We start from the raw sequence: 15,694 nt of genomic DNA on the forward strand, positions 1-15,694 counted from the left end.
CCAAAAAGTTATAATATAAAACAAATGGGTTTGAAGGGTGGATGAGGGGAAGTCTTACTTGGAAGATAATGGAGAGTGATGTTCAACATGGGTCTGAAGGAATACAAATAGGCACAAATATAAAGAAAGGGAAATTACTCCTGTTCACAACTGATCATATTCTGAACTGAGAAAAATCTCATGGTCACTTTCTAACACTAGCCCATTCCAGGTGAGAATGGAAACTTTATCATCCTATTTGAGAAGAGCAGAACAGGGACAAGAGACAAACTCCAGCACCACTTTGTCCATCCAGCCTCTTCATGATCCAGCAACCAAAGGGCTAATGCTTGACATAGAAGTTGGCTTTACTAGTACTATCTGGTGGCCATACTGATTCAGTTCTCCTGGGAATATCTATCCCTGCCTGCTCATGGTCTGGGAACCCAGGATTGGGGACAGCCAGTTTCCTTCTACCACTTGATCTCTCTCCTCTCCGATTCTCTGTCTCCCTAAACAACTGGACCTTAGCAGGAAGAATAAATCTCATTCCTTTTAGTCTTCAAGGGTAACTTTGCCCATTACTGGCCAGAGTTACCCTTGGAATAGCTCAGCAAGAGGCCAGCACAGGCTCTCTCTTGGCCCAGTGGAATATTAGGTGCTCCAGGCATTCTTGTGAAGAATGACCTAGAGGATGGTTGGGGTCAATGAATAGGGCTAGGAGATGCTCAGGATATGGGTTCTAGTTGTAATTTTCTATTACATTTCAAATCCATTTAATGGAATTTAAAAAAATCTGCCACACACCAGGGAATACTAACAATATTAATTATATTAAGAAAAAATTAGAACTAATATCTATGTAATATTTGCCCTATGCCTTGTGTCATTCTTGTATATCACTCACTGAAGTAAAATACTAAGAACCATTACTTCCATTTTACAGTTGAGAAAAATGAGGTATGAAAACTTCAATAATACTTGAGTGAGAGAGCTATGATTCTGACCTTGGCAACCACTCAAGAGTGTGCCTCCCATTTAGCATGAAGGATTAGGAGTCAACTTATCAAATATGACTTATTAAATATTAAATATGTCAACTTATTATTATAAACTATTCTCATAGAGCTATTAAAATTCTTAAAAAAGAATGACATTGTTATAAGACCTAGGAATTTTTTTAATGTAATTGCTGCAACAGCATCAAAAATAATATTAATGGGAAAAACTCATTACTTATTGGAACCACAGATCACTCCATGGCTATCAATTTTTTTTTAATTTTACTTATTCATGAGACGCACAGAGAGAGAGAGTGAAAGAGGGGGGGAGAGAGAGAGAGAGAGAGAGAGAGGCGGAGACACAGGCAGAGGGAGAAGCAGGCTCCATGCAGGGAGCCCGATGTGGGACCCGATCCTGGGTCTCCAGGATTACACCCTGGGCCAAAGGTGGCACTAGACCGCTGAGCTCCCCGGGCTGCCCCATGGCTATCAATTTAAAGAGGGAAGTTACTGGAAGAAAAATGGTATAATTATTGGATAATTGATGAAAAATTGGCTTTTCAAATTTTAATTTGGTAACTAAATGTAAATTAATATACAGTTTGGAGAATAACAAGGTATTTTAAAAATTAATGATACATGCAATAATTTATGTAAATGTACTTAATTTACCTTAATTGTCATAATCTAGCGTGCTTTGTATGGACAGGCATCTTCCGTGCTCTATCTTCGATTGGCCCACCCTGTGGGCTTGGGGTGGGAGTAGTACATTTCTCCTAATGGGCAGTATTACAGCACAGACAGTATGTAAGCGCTGAGCACTTGGCAGGGAAGCTGTGGAAGCGACTTAAGCTCTCATAAATATTAACTTTTGCATGGAGGACTGGCTACATAATATGCACGGCCCAGTACAAAAGAAAAATGCACGGCCCCTTGATAAAAAATTATTAAATATTTTGAGATAGTGACAGCAGAGCATTAAATCAAGCACACAACCCAGCTAAGCATGGAACTTTGTGTTGCTGCACAGGCCACATAACCCAGGAAGCTGGCCCGTTTCCATGCTATAAAAATCTGGAACTTAAGGACACTTTTTATTAAGAATTGTATTGGCAACAGTGAAGATAATCAGAGGAGAATTATAAAGAAATGAAAATAATTTTCTGGAAAACAGGAAGTGAATAGAAGCCGCAGACAAATGAAACAGTGGGGGCAGGGGTTGGGGTAAGAAACTGCAGCCCAGAGCAATTTCAAGACCGGTGTGCAGCAGAATTGAGAATGGACTTTCCAGGCATTATCGGGGTGTCTGGGGTTGGCAGGTGCAGCGTGAGGAGTAAGACCAGAAGTACAAGAACTACATTAGTTGGCGCTTGCCATTCACCATTTCCCTCTGCCAGCAAAAGCAGCCTAGTGACTACATGCAGGTATAAAACCGGGATCTCCCCTCTGAAGAAATTTAACCAACAGCCCAAGGAAAATTAATGCGGACCTAGGATGGAAAAAATTACACATCACAAATAGAAAAGGAAAAAACCACATGGGCTATCTAGAAAAATCAGCTCAGATCTTCATGACTGAATATGAAAAAACAACCAAGAGTCACCAGACAAGAAGAATTACAGCAATATGAATGGGAAAGTAGATAAAGTATCTACTTTAGATAAAGTAGATAAACTTTAAAGTAAACTTTAGATAAAGTAACTGAAAAGGTCACAAGGGAACAGTTCAGTCATGAGAAGAGACATTTAAAAATTGTTATTATCCTCAGAGATATTTGAGAGGAGCGCCCTCATGAAACAAAAGCCCGGTGAGATTAACCAAGGAAGATGTCTTAGGAAGTATTTTTTTGATTAATAGCCAAAATCGCTTTTTAAAATTTTAATAAAAGTTTCGGAAGATAACATTGAGATATTTCCCAAAGCATTAAGTTCAGAATATAAATAAAACACATGAGGGAGAAAAAAATATAACTGTAGGAAACTGTCCCAGGAGGCTGCCATCTGCCTAACAGATTTCCTTAATGTGCTAAATAAGAGAAAATGGCAGAAAAGAAATTTCAAGGAAATAACAGAAACAATTTCCAGAGAAGATGAGAGAAATGAATCTTCAGCTGAAAAGGGCCAAATGGGTGCTAAACAGAGTAAGTTTAAAAAGACCTCCAATTAGAGATCTGATGGTGACATTTCAGAAAATGGTAAATAATTAAAAGATCACAAATGCTTCCCAAAGGAAAACAATAGTTCCCTGGAAAGACTTGAGGAAGAGACCAACACATCTCTAGGCATCAACCTTGGAAGCAAAGGTCACTGGAAGGACGCCTTTGAGATCTAAGACAGATTGATAATGAACTTAGAATTCCATGTTAGGCAAATTATAAAGGTGTGGGCAAAATACCGACATTTTAATAAATACAACTACTCAGAGTTTGTGCCTCCTATACACCATTTTAGAGAAGTTTATTTGAGCGGCTCCATCAAGATAAATACAAGAGAGGTCAGTTGAAACCTAGGAGCCAAATGAAAGAAACCACAGGTCACCCATCAGCTGGACGAGCAGAAATAATTGGTCAAAGTTGGAGCAGAAACTTAGTAGGTTCCTAAAGCCTTCAAGAAGAATTCATTGAATTCCAAGCAATGGAGAGGAATGAAAAGCTGTATGTTCTTAGAGGTACGGTACATGGGTTACAGGAGGGGCGCCCGGGGGGCTCGGGGTTGAGCGTCTGTCCGCTCAGGTGTGATCCTGGGGTCCTGGGATCGAGTTCCGCACGGGGCTTCCCTGAGGAGCCTGCTTATCCCTCTGCCTGTGTCTCTGCCTCTCTCTCTGTCTGTCTCACGAATAAATAAATAAATAAAATCTATTTTAAAAATATAGGAAAAAAAAGAAAAGCCGAAAGTCTATTAAAAAAACCAACAATGAAGATTGTATAAAAAATTCATCATTCAATAGAAAGCAAACTACAATATTGTATAATTATGAGTGTAGTATAAGGAAAGAGAAGTCATTTATCTGTGTGTATTCCCCTTCATGTGACACAGGGGTCCATGTTGGGTGCTGAGAATCCCTGGCTGGGTGCTAGCAATTCCTACCTGGGTGTCAGGAATCCCTTGCTGGGTGCTGGCAATCCATAGCTGGGTACTGGGAATCCAGCTGGGTGCTAGGAATCTTTAGCTGGGTGCTAGGAATCTAGCTGGGTGCTGGCAATCTCTAACTGGGTGCTAGGAATCCCTAGCTGGGTGTTGGCAAACCCCAGCTGGGTGCTAGAAATCCAGCTGGGTGCTAGCAATCGGTTGCTGGGTGCTAGGAATCCTTAGATGGGTGCTAGGAATCTAGCTGGGTGCTGGCAATCTCCAACTGGGTGCTAGGAATCCCTAGCTGGCTGTTGGCAATCCCCAGCTGGGTGCTAGAAATCCAGCTGGGTGCCAGGAATCTAGCTGAGGGGTAGCCATCCCCAGCTAGGTGCTAGGAATCACTAGAACAGTGCTAGCAATCCCTAGCTGGGTGCTGGCAATCCCTAGCTGGGTGCTAGAAATCCATCTGGGTGCTAGGAATCTAGCTGGGTGCTAGCAATCCCCAGCTGGGTGCTGGCAATCCCTAGCTGGGTGCTGGCAATCCAGCTGGGTGCTAGGAATCTAGATGGGTGCTAGCAATCCCCAGCTGGGTGCTGGCAATCCCTAGCTGGGTGCTAGGAATCCAGCTGGGTGCTAGGAATCTAGATGGGTGCTAGCAATCCCCAGCTGGGTGCTGGCAATCCCTAGCTGGGTGCTAGGAATCCCCAGCTGGGTGCTAGGAATCTAGATGGGTGCTAGCAATCCCCTGCTGGGTGCTAGGAACCCCCAGCTGGGTGCTGGCAATCCCTACCTGGGTGCTGGGAATCCAGCTGGGTGCTAGGAATCTAGCTGGGTGCCGGGAACACAGACCACTGTGCCGTTCTTGCATTCGAGCAGCTCATGATACAGCCTAAGGAACGACTGTGGGGAAGGGATCAGAGTACTGACCTCTGAACACTGAACCACAACTAAAGAGACAGGACAACGAGGAGCAACTAACTTCTCGCTTCCCGGGTTCCCAAGTTGAGCGATCACCCTCTCCCCACGGTCCCGCCCCCAGGTTCCCGCTTCCGCCCACAGCTCTCCGCGCTTCGGCGCACAAACTGCGCCTGCGCCGACGCTGGTGCGCGTGCGCCCAGCCCGGTCCTCTCGGAACGGCAGCCCCGGGCGCATTCCAGGGGGACGGGCTAACCTCGGGGCGGGACGGGGCGGAGCCTCGAGGCCAGGCGGCGGACGTGATTGGCCGGCCGCGGTACACGTTCCTTGTGGGCGGGGCCTCACCCTGGAGCCGCGTCTAGTGAACTGGTCTCCTAATTTGGGAACCGCCAGGCGCGGGCGGGGCGTGGAGCGCAGGGCGGCGGGCTGTGCGCCTGCGCGGAGCTCCGGGACAGGGCGCGGTCCCCGTTCCCGTTCCCGTCCGCGGTCGCATCTGTTGCTGCTGCAGCGCGCGGGGCGGACGCCTGTGCTTCCCTCGCCCGCCGGGTCGGCGCCGCGCTCCGCGGTGAGTGTGCGGCGTGGCACCCGGGCTCGCCTCCCTGAGCGCCCGGAGCGGTGCGGACGCCCCCCGCCCCCCGCCCGGGGCCAGCCCGCGCCGAGCCCCCCCAACCCCCGGCCCCCCCCAACCCAACCCCCGCCCCCGGCCGTCGCCCACCTCCTCTGTTGTCGTTTGCTCCAGAACATGTCCAAGTCCCTGAAAAAGTTGGTGGAGGAGAGCCGGGAGAAGAACCAGCCGGAAGTGGACATGAGTGACCGGGGCATCTCCAACATGCTGGACGTCAACGGCCTGTGTAAGTGCGGGGGCCGCGCCCTCCCGGGGCCTGCAGGCTGTGCGCGCTTCCCGGGGAGCCGCCGGCCGCCGGGCTCCACAGCTTCCAGGGCTCTGCACCCCTGCGTGCAACCCTCGCCCGCGGAGAGCTTAGCTCAGAAAGTTTGCAGCCGGGGACCTGGCCCGGCCCGGCTGGAAGACGAGCCTCAGAGCCCGGGGTAGGAGTCACCCAGGCAGTAGCTGGTATTTGAGAAGATTTCCCGCGCAGTTTACTGCACACCCACTCTATTTTAAATCGAAAATCACTTTTGCATCAGGCTTGTTTTCTCCTAATATAGTCACTGACCCTTGAGCAATCGCCACACAGAAGTTCCATGATTAACTCCTCTTATGGCTGCTGGAGTTTGTTAAGCATGTCTCCTCCACTCCTTGCCCTTTCCTGCCTCTTTATTCTTAGTTGAGGCTTTTGTTACCTCCTCGTGCTACTGTGATGTATCCCCTAACTTTTAGCCTCTTGCCTTCAGGTTTGCTGACCCTGTGCTTCAGTCACTGTGTTGCTTTCTAAGGTTATTTTTCTGCAACATATCTTAGCCTGTAACTCACTCCGTTAAGCCAGAGATTGCAAACTCAGATGTCTTTTGGGGCCAGCTGAGGATGGTCATGAACTTCATCGTGGCTATCCCATCTGAAGAGGGGCAGCTGCCGAACCTGCTGCGCACACGGTTGCCACCACCTGGGGATGTTGGCCTAGTGTTGCCATAGTTGTTGTTTTCAGGAAGGCAAGAGTTTAGGTTTTTACATGAAATTTCTTAATTTTTTAGACATTGGCAACTAATTCCAGTACTGAAAAGCGCAGGTGAAATTAAACACTTCTTCAGGCCGAGTGTGGCCTCAGTTTGGACTTTCTCCCTTAAACACTTCTGATTGTTCATTAGCAACAGTGATGCTCCAAGTTCTTTGGCGTGACATGTGGAGCCTTTGTGAATCTGGCCAAAGCCTACCTTAGTTCCTATCTCATCCATGCATTTGTTCTTCCCGCCATACTGAACGGATTGCCCTTCTTGAACCAGGGCAGTGTCTTTCAGGTCTTTGTGCCTTAGAAGTATTGTTTTCTTCCTCTCTTTTTCCCCCAGATCCTTTTACTTATCTGTCAAGAATCAGCCCAGATGCCATCGCCCGTGTGAAAACTTCTCTTTTGGTGTCAAGCAAATAGTCACCCCCTCCTCTGTGGAGGTGGACATGCCTTGCTTCATGGCTCTGCTTACCCGGGATTGTGATCCGTTCTTAATCCAGATGTCTCTCACCCGCGTTGGAGACTGGGGGGGAATGTTGCTGTGTATTACTCATAAATGCCTTCTTGGTAGTGGGCCTGGCATACAGTAGGTGCTCAGAAATGTTGGGTGGATGGAGTTGCTGAGATTCAGACCAGGATGTGACATTGGAGGAGGAGGAGAGATGTTCAGGAGATCCTAAAAGGTGATGCATTGCTTGTTTGGCATGGAGAGAGCAGAGTCAAATTTACTGTGAATCCGTGGTTTGTGCCCAGGACAGATTGGGTTGGGGCTCTTGATGCATCTCTGCAAAAGGAAAGGGGATTAGAAGTCCTAGACAGTTTGCATTCGGTAACCCTTAGGAAGGTTCCTGCTGCGGAGCTTTAGCTTTTGAACCAATTAGCATGTTACCTTCTTGAGATGAGTTGGCCTCTCCCAAGTGGTGATGGCTTCTTGGTGGCAGCAGCAGAGCTGCGGGCTCTGGGGGCTGGGTTGGCAGCCGCCAGCCAGGCTGGATGTGTGCTTGCGCTGCCACTTCTGGCTCTGCCTAGGTCGCGGCGATCATGGGGCGCTCTGCTGTAATGAAGGATGGTGAGCGCAAGCAGGAGGCCTGGCTCCACTGTACTTTTGGCCCCATGGCTGTCTGCTCCTCATCTCTGCAGAGGAACTTCATAGCCTTTGGCTTTGAAGAGAATTCTTTATGTAATATTTATAAGTAAGGATTGTGGCCTGGCTATTTTGGTTCCCTTGCATTATCTCTTTGAAGCCTTGGCTTTTACTGAAGGAGAAAAGATAGCCACTTGCTTCCTGAGAAAGATGTTTCCGGTGTAATAGTAGGTGGTAAAAAGCAAGATCTTTCTTGTGTTCTCCCGGAGAAGTAGCATAAGGAAGAACAAGCCTGCTTCCTGGGTAGTTTGGAGATTGGACTTTCTTCAGCTTCTGTGGTGTGCGTAGACTCAAAGAGTGGCTGCTTTCTGCTGAAATTCCCTCTCTTCTGGACTCCTGGAGCCTGGAAGGTTCCAGGATGCCTTCTGAAGGCCATTCCTCAACTGGGGCTCATTTACTGGTAGTGCACAGAATGCTTACTCTATATATTTTAATATCTCATATGTTGAAATATTTGATGTGATTACATAAACTAGAGCATAAGAATTCCCTCATTTCTTTACTAGTGAAGTTTTAGCTGTAACCATCAGGTTTTGTGTCTTAGTATGAAGGTGAAACGCAGGGAACAGTCCACTTGCATGGATAGAGAATGGTTATCGTGTCTCAAGCTTTCTCTCCATTATCCTTACTTTGTTTAGAGTCTCAAAAGATAAGAATTGAGTTTTGAAAAGAATATTAGAAGTTTTGTTCTTATTCTAAGCACGTGAATGGTCTTTTTGCTTGGGAGAATTGTGTCATATAAATGCAGCGCTTCACTTTCTCTGAGACAGTAAATGGCCTTTAAAAAATGTTTTCAGGAGTTCAGGTACCAGAAGCTTTCAGATGGGGAAACTTCACAGGCTGGAGACAGACATCAGACCGATTCTACAGTTTTCCATCCAGCCCCACCCCAAGGGGCAGAAGAGTACAGTATTTACCAGCGGGGGTAGCTTTAGAGAAGCTGCTTAACCTTTCTGAGCCTCGAGTCCTCATCGTCAAGGGGAAACCTAAGTACCCACTCCGTAGGACTGGGTTAGCGCTAAGGGCATGTCAAGTGCCCAGCACTGTGCCTGCTACAGGGTGGGCATGTCGTGAGCATTAACTTTACTAGGAACATCCAGACACAGCCCGCCCAGTAAGCCTCAGATGTAACCAGTTCCGACAGTTGATGGTCTGGACCAAGGAGAGCATGGTAATGAGACCGGGTCAGGCACTCGTGTCCTGTGTTGGTGTTTTCTGCGGTGGCTTAATGGATCCTGGCACGTTTGGCCCTTTGGCCTAGGATTCCTAAAGGTGTAGATTGCTGTAGCTTTGACATTAACCCCTCACTTTATTTTCTTTCCTATTTTTTCCCCCGACACGGCATGACATCTGCCCACACGTTCTCCTTAACGGTTCCAAGAGTGATGGTAGCAATTTTGTTCTCCTTATTGAAGCGATCTCACGGCGGAACTGTGCCACGCTGCAGCTGTCCTCACCTGGGTGATAAAGCTGCTTCTGAAGGGTCTTGTAATCAGCTTCTGTGGGAGCCCAGAATCCCATTAGTAGCCAGGGAGACTTTTTTCATTTCTTTTATTTAAGTCTTTTGTGACTTTTTTTTTTTTTTTTTTATCTCTTCAAGTTTATTGCTCTCTGGATAGTCAAACCTTTATCAGTCTTTTTTCCCCCCTCAGGTTGGACTAAAATATCTTTCAGATAAATTATAAAAAAAGGAAAAATAAACTACCTTTGAGGCAGCAGTCCTTCTAAAGGACCGGGCAAAATAATCAACAGATGTAATCACGGGTTTTCTGGAAGGGCTGTTTCAAAAGGCCTGTTCAACCTGCAAGTCGTCATCCTGTTAGGAATATATATATATGTATATGTATGTGTGTGTGTGTATATATATATGGGAATTTTTATCAAGATAGACTGTCTTTGAGGAAAGATAAAGGAGCTGCAAGACCCTGTCATGTTGGTGCTGATCTTTAGTAAGACCTTTCCTTTTTTATTTTCCTAAGTTGCACGGATATGCCTGCTTTTGTGCTTTTGAACCTGTAGTATTACCTTGGCCCAGGAAGTGCTTTCTCCTTTCCTCCCCAGACAGCCTCCTCCACCCTTTGTGAATTAGTGGCTGTTGAAGGATGGAATGGCTTACCCAGCCAGGGCTCCGTTCTTGTGTCCCCTCCTCTGAGAAGCTCCCCCAGTGCTAACTGTAACCCACCATCCCATGCAGCCTGGTTTAAGTATCTTTTCGGGAGTGGTGTGCGCGCCTCTGTTCCCTCTGTGCTTGGTACAGTGCTTGGAGAACGTTCACTGAAGGAGGATTGCTTGCACTTAGGAGTTGTGGGGAGCTAGGGTGGGAGGCATAGTGGAGAGGATTCCCCCGACCCCACTTCACGGATGCACCCCACCTCCGCAGAGGGAAGGCCCATGACAATCAGGAACATGATACAAACTGCTCCGCGTTCTAGTTTTGATTTTAGGGCCGTATAAACACTGAAAATGTCTCATCCAGATAGGAAATAAAAATAAGAATTGCTGTGCCCCCTTTGGTGTGACTGAACTACTAAATGAGCTTTTATTGTTTTTTTAGTCATTTGACATTTCAGCCATGATAGGACATCTCAGCCATGGCCTCTTTTTTTGTAAGCAGCCTTTTTTTTTTTTTTTTTTTTAACTAGGTATGTAACCTTGGGCCGGTCACTTAACTTTTCAGTGCCTTCTGGTTCTCATCTATAAACTGGCAATGATAAATTTATCTGTCAGGCAGCTAGTATGGCATCTGGCATGTCTCAGTCCGCTTGGGCTGCTGTAACAACCATAGACCGGGTGGCTGATAAGCAACAGAAATGTATTCCTTATTGTTCTGGAGGCTAGAAGTCCAAGATCCAAGCACAGGCAGATTCAGTGTTTGGTGAGGATTTGCTTCCTTGCTCATGGACCACCGTGTCCTCAGTGTCTTCACAGGGTGAAAGCGGTAAGGGACCCTGCTCAGGTGTCTTTTATAAGGACGCTAATCCCATTCCCTGTCCCATTCCCTTATGACCTAGTCACCCCCAAGGGCCCCACCTCATACCATCCCAGATGGGTGGTAGGTTTCAATATATGAATTTTAGGGGGACACAAACTTTCAGTACCATGGCACATATTATTAGTCTTAATATACACTATTACTTGTGTTTTAAAAATCTGTTTTATCAGGACGCCTGGGTGGCTCAGTGGTTGCACATCTGCTTTTAGCTCAGGGTGTGATCCCAGGGTCCTGGGATCAAGTCCTGCATTAGGCTTCCTGCAGGGAGCCTGCTTCTCCCTCTGCCTATGTCTCTGCCTCTCTCTCTCTGTGTCTCTCATGAATAAATAAATAAAATCTTTAAATAAAAATAAAAATCTGTTTTATCTGTGTAAAAAAATGCAAAACAGGATCTCTTTAATTTTTAGAATTCTTGGTAATGCTGCTTCTCCAGTGGCCTTTGCCTGCTCTCTCTCTATTTCATTATGTCTGGGTACCCAGCTCTTCATTCCTCACCTCATTGAGGATCCCTGGGAAGTTAGAAGGGCATGTCTGGCGTGACAGGGCCAGGAGGAAGAACAGGGGCCTCACGTGGCAAATTCTGAGCCCTGGACAATGCGGGAGGTGGCTGGGACATTTCATAGGATTTTAGTTGTATGCTTGTGGCTGTTGAGAAGGACAGCCATTAAAAAATGTTGGCCAGGGGATCCTTGGGTGGCTCAGTGGTTTAGCACCTGCCTTTGGCCCAGGGCATGATCCTGGAGTCCCGGGATTGAGTCCCACATCGGGCTCCTTGCGTGGAGCCTGCTTCTCCCTCTGCCTGTGTCTCTGCCTCTCTCTCTCTCTCCCTCCCTCCCTCCCTCTCTCTCTCTCTCTCTCTCTCTCTGTCTCTTATGAATAAATAAATAAAATCTTAAAAAAAATGTTGGACATTTTTCAGTTATTAAGTAAAATACCATATATCCTCCAAAAGCTATTTGTTGTAATTATTATCATTTGTTTTCAGGATGAGTGCTGTCCAAGCCAAGTTTCTTTGGGAGTTTCCTACATACTGAATCTTTAGATTGTCCATTGATAAATTAGTATTTGCTATGTTAAGAAAACCTATAAGCTGTCTAATGAATCTGAAGTCGTTAGATTTTTATCATCAGAAACTGTAACACCCACTGCTTTGCCATTTACCCAGCTCTTAATTGTGGTAATCAGTGCTAGAATTGGTATGGATATTATGGATAATAATCCTGCCACCTCTTTCTGTAAATTTACATAAAGCTGGTTCAAAGAAATTTGAACTAGATATATGAAATCTACTATTACCAAGAAAAAGCTAGGGATGATTTCTTTGCATCACCTTCGCTTCCTTGAATAGCAGGTTTGCACGGGTTGGTTTATTTTTTAATTTTTTTAAAAGCAAAAGAACATAAAGGTGTTTGTGAGGAGCAGTCTGTATAGGTCAGGTGCCTGGCCGGCAGGGGTCGGTGTTGAGCCCGTGTGGTTTGCTCGGAGCTTCCCCGGGAGCCTGCACACCCCATCCCGCCCCGCTCTCCCCTCTGCGGCTGCCTGGGTGGTTTTGCTTCCTTTCTCCTCAGGCTCCTCCTTTGGGTGCAGATACCCTGTTTTATGGTACTTCGTGCATGAAGCTCACAAAGACACCTCACCTTTAGGGGTGCCTGGATGGCTCAGAGGCTGAGCATCTGCCTTTGGCTCAGGGCCTGATCCCAGGTCCCCGGATCGAGTCTTGCATTGGGCTCCCCGCAGGGAGCTGCTTCTCCCTCTGCCTGGACTCTCTCTCTCTCTCTCTGTCTCTCATGAATAAATAAAGAAAATCTTAAGAAGAAAGAAAAGAAAAGAAACCTCACCTTTGTTAGGTTCTGTCTGGTTCAGAGTATCTTTAACGTTGGCCTGTATTTTGGGTGTGAGGTGTTGGGGAGGCCAGGAAGACACGCAAGGGTAAAGCACTCTCTGCCTTATTAGTGGGCTGGGGGCTTCCTACAAAATACCACAGCGGGGGGTGGGGAGGTGGCCTAGGCGTTTACTTCTCCCAGCTGGGGCAGGCCTGGTCCCCGGGCCCCCTCCCCGGCTTGCAGCCCGTGGGCCTTCCCCGGGGCTCCACTCCCCTCTTCTCAGAGGGATGCCAGTTGCTTGGACCACAGTCCACTCTAAGGGCCTCATTTTAACTCCCCCCCCCCCCCCCCCTTAGAAGTCTTGTCCCCGCACACAGTCACATTCTGAGAAGCCGGGGGTTAGGGCTTCTGCATACAGATTATAGGGGCCCGCAGTTCAGCTCTTAACACCTGCCTGAGAGGTTCTGAAGGATACACGGGCGAGTGTGTGTCTGCCCCACGGGTGCTTGTGCTTTTGTGATATGACTGTCTGATGTAGCCGATCACTGTCCGTGTTTTACAGATGGGAAAGCAGAAAGTTCCCTAGAGCCCCAGGGCCCCACAGTTAGCTCAGGAGCTAGTTCAGGGGTTCACATTGAAGTCTGTTTGAGGCTTCTTTTCTGTAACCGGGTGCCACGTCGGTTTGTACTCCTAGGGTGCAGCAAGGGGCTGGCTCCCCTGGTAAAGAGTGGTGGTTTTCTTTCGGGGCTGCCTGGGGCCACGGGCCTGACCTCAAGGCCTTCAGTTTGAGGGTTCTTTACAAACCCTGTGCCAAGCAAATAATCGTGTCATTCAGCCAGCCCTGCCAGCTTGGAAACAGGTTTATCATACTGTTGCAGAACTTCTTAATGATTGAAGAAAGCACTAGAAGCGGCTTACTGTTTTACCTGGTCAGTGTGACCCTCCCCCTTTCTTTATGGTTTTCTGAAAAACCATTAATCATAACTGAATTTAATGATAAGCTGTAAGATCTTTTTATACTGTGTACAAGTTCATTTTTTCTGTCCTCAAACAGAGCATTAGCTTAAAATACTTTATGGTGCGGGAGAGATTGTGTTGGGGGGAAACATTGGTTCTCATAATAGAATAAACCTGAATTACATGAAATGTTAACTTTAGTTATGATCTATCTGTACTTCAGAAAGAACCTTTACATTTACTATATTTCTCTTCCTATCTGTTAATTATTTCTCTGAAGTCAGAATAGTTTATAATTTTATAGCTAAACGGAGTCAGATGAAAGACAAACATAACACCAGGTAATTGGGAAGGGGTCTTGGCCTCGCAGACCAGAGGATGGTAATATGCTTTGCAACCACAGTACACGAAGGATTGTTTTGCAAATGTTCATATGTAAATTGATTTTTTTTCAGAGCTGTAAATATTTAGGCCCTCAGGTTATGAAGAAGATACCTATTTAACCTGTTATATGTTTGTATCCTTCCAATTGGTCATTCTTTATTAGAAGCATTAAAAATAATAATATAATTAAAATATGCTGTATGTACATAGCATATTAATACACACACAGATGCACAAACACATTCCTTATTGTGTGCCAGGTTATTGTACTAAGCTTTCCTTGTGGATTATTTTTTTTTAAAGATTATTTTATTTTGGAGGGAGACAGCATGTGCAAGCAGGGGAGGGGCAGCAGGAGAGGGGGAGAGGTAATCTCAAGCAGATTTACCACCGAGCATGGATCCCACAGTTTTGTTATGATTGTTGTCATCATCCTCATTGTACAGTTTATAGCTGAACTTAAGTTAACTGGCTTCCAGTCACACAACTAATAAGAAACAGAGCCAGGATTTGAACTGAGGCAGTCAGACTTTAGGAACTCTGTTCTTAGCTTGTGCTGTCTTGCCCCATGTCTCTAACATTTTTGATGGGCACATGTACAGACAAAGATGAAACAGCTAATTCAGCAAGAGTACACTGAGTGACTACTGACAGTGTTGTTTGTGGTTTTTAGGACTTTTTAAATGGACAGGGCTAAGAAAACCATGTTTTTAAAGATAAAATATCTAATGAGTTCCAGTTCAAATATAGGAACGCAAGGCTTCTCCTTCTTCCACATTACATGTCTGTTGCCTTTCTTCCATGCTGAGATCCTGGTTCTCAGGAATACAGAAAATGATGGAACTAGAATATCTTAGGGTTTCTGATTGACACAGTTGTCAATCCTAAGATTACCACGGATACTGCTGAAAACCGTTGTTTTGTGTATATGCTTGTCCCTTTCCATTTTTGTTTTTATTAGACTATTTCTTAAGGCAGTCTCCCCTATCATTAACATCTAGCATAAATGTGGTGCTTTATTAAAATTGATGGACCAGTGTCCATATTTATATTAACTGTAGTCCATAGTTTTCTCCGTGTTATAACATTCTATGGGTTTTAACAAATGTATCATGTCATACACGATGGTTTCACTGCCCTAAATATCCCCTGTGCTCTACTTATTTCTCTCTCTCCCTCATTACCTCCCTGCAAACTCTAGGCAACCACTGAAATTTTATGTCTCTGTGTTTTTGTTTTTTTTCCAGAATGTTATACAGTTGAAATCAGAAAGTATGTAATCTTTACAGAAAGCCTTCTTTCCCTCAACGATGTACATTTAAGGTTCCTCTGTGTCTTTTCTTGGCTTGATGGCTCATATCTTTTTATTATCTAAAAAAAAATTGAGTATAGTTGACATACAATGTTATGTTAGTTTCAGGTGTACACCATGGTGATGCAACTTCTGTGTTCCTTACGCTGTGCTCACCACAAGCATAGCTACCGTCTGTCACCATACACCACTCTTAGGGTATCATGGACTATATTCTCTGTGCTGTACTTTTATTAATTAATTTTATTAATCTTTACTTTATTAATTAATTTTATTAATGTTTACCTTCCTCTGTTCATGTAAGCAATAAACTTAAAAGCTTCTTTCTTTCTTTCTTTCTTTCTTTCTTTCTTTCTTTCTTTCTTTCTTTCTGAGAGTGGGAATGGGGTGGGGGAGGGGCGAAGGGAGATAGAGACACACACACACACACAATCTTAAGCAGGCTGCACAATCAGCACAGAGCCCGATGTGGGGCTCGATCTCATGACCCTAAGATC

At 45.7% G+C, this 15,694-nt stretch overlaps 1 protein-coding gene across 6 annotated transcripts in view; it reads left to right on the forward strand.

Annotated features, from left to right (window-relative positions):
* Positions 1–5,365: 5,365 nt before the first annotated feature.
* Positions 5,366–15,694, forward strand: part of RSU1 (Ras suppressor protein 1) — a 249,472-nt gene continuing 239,143 nt past the window's right edge. For 5 of the 6 annotated variants that reach the window (XM_049097336.1, XM_049097338.1, XM_049097343.1 and 2 more), the window contains exons 1-2: positions 5,369–5,528; positions 5,703–5,814. In XM_049097336.1, coding sequence (XP_048953293.1) covers positions 5,706–5,814 — 109 coding nt within the window. In that variant the 5' untranslated portion in view covers positions 5,369–5,528; positions 5,703–5,705. Of the gene's footprint in view, positions 5,529–5,702; positions 5,815–15,694 lie in introns of all 6 variants that reach the window. The other variant, XM_025445213.3, reaches the window with a different exon arrangement.

Source organism: Canis lupus, chromosome 2 (genome assembly GCF_003254725.2).
Source record: "Canis lupus dingo isolate Sandy chromosome 2, ASM325472v2, whole genome shotgun sequence".
Classification (NCBI taxonomy): Eukaryota; Metazoa; Chordata; class Mammalia; order Carnivora; family Canidae; genus Canis; species Canis lupus.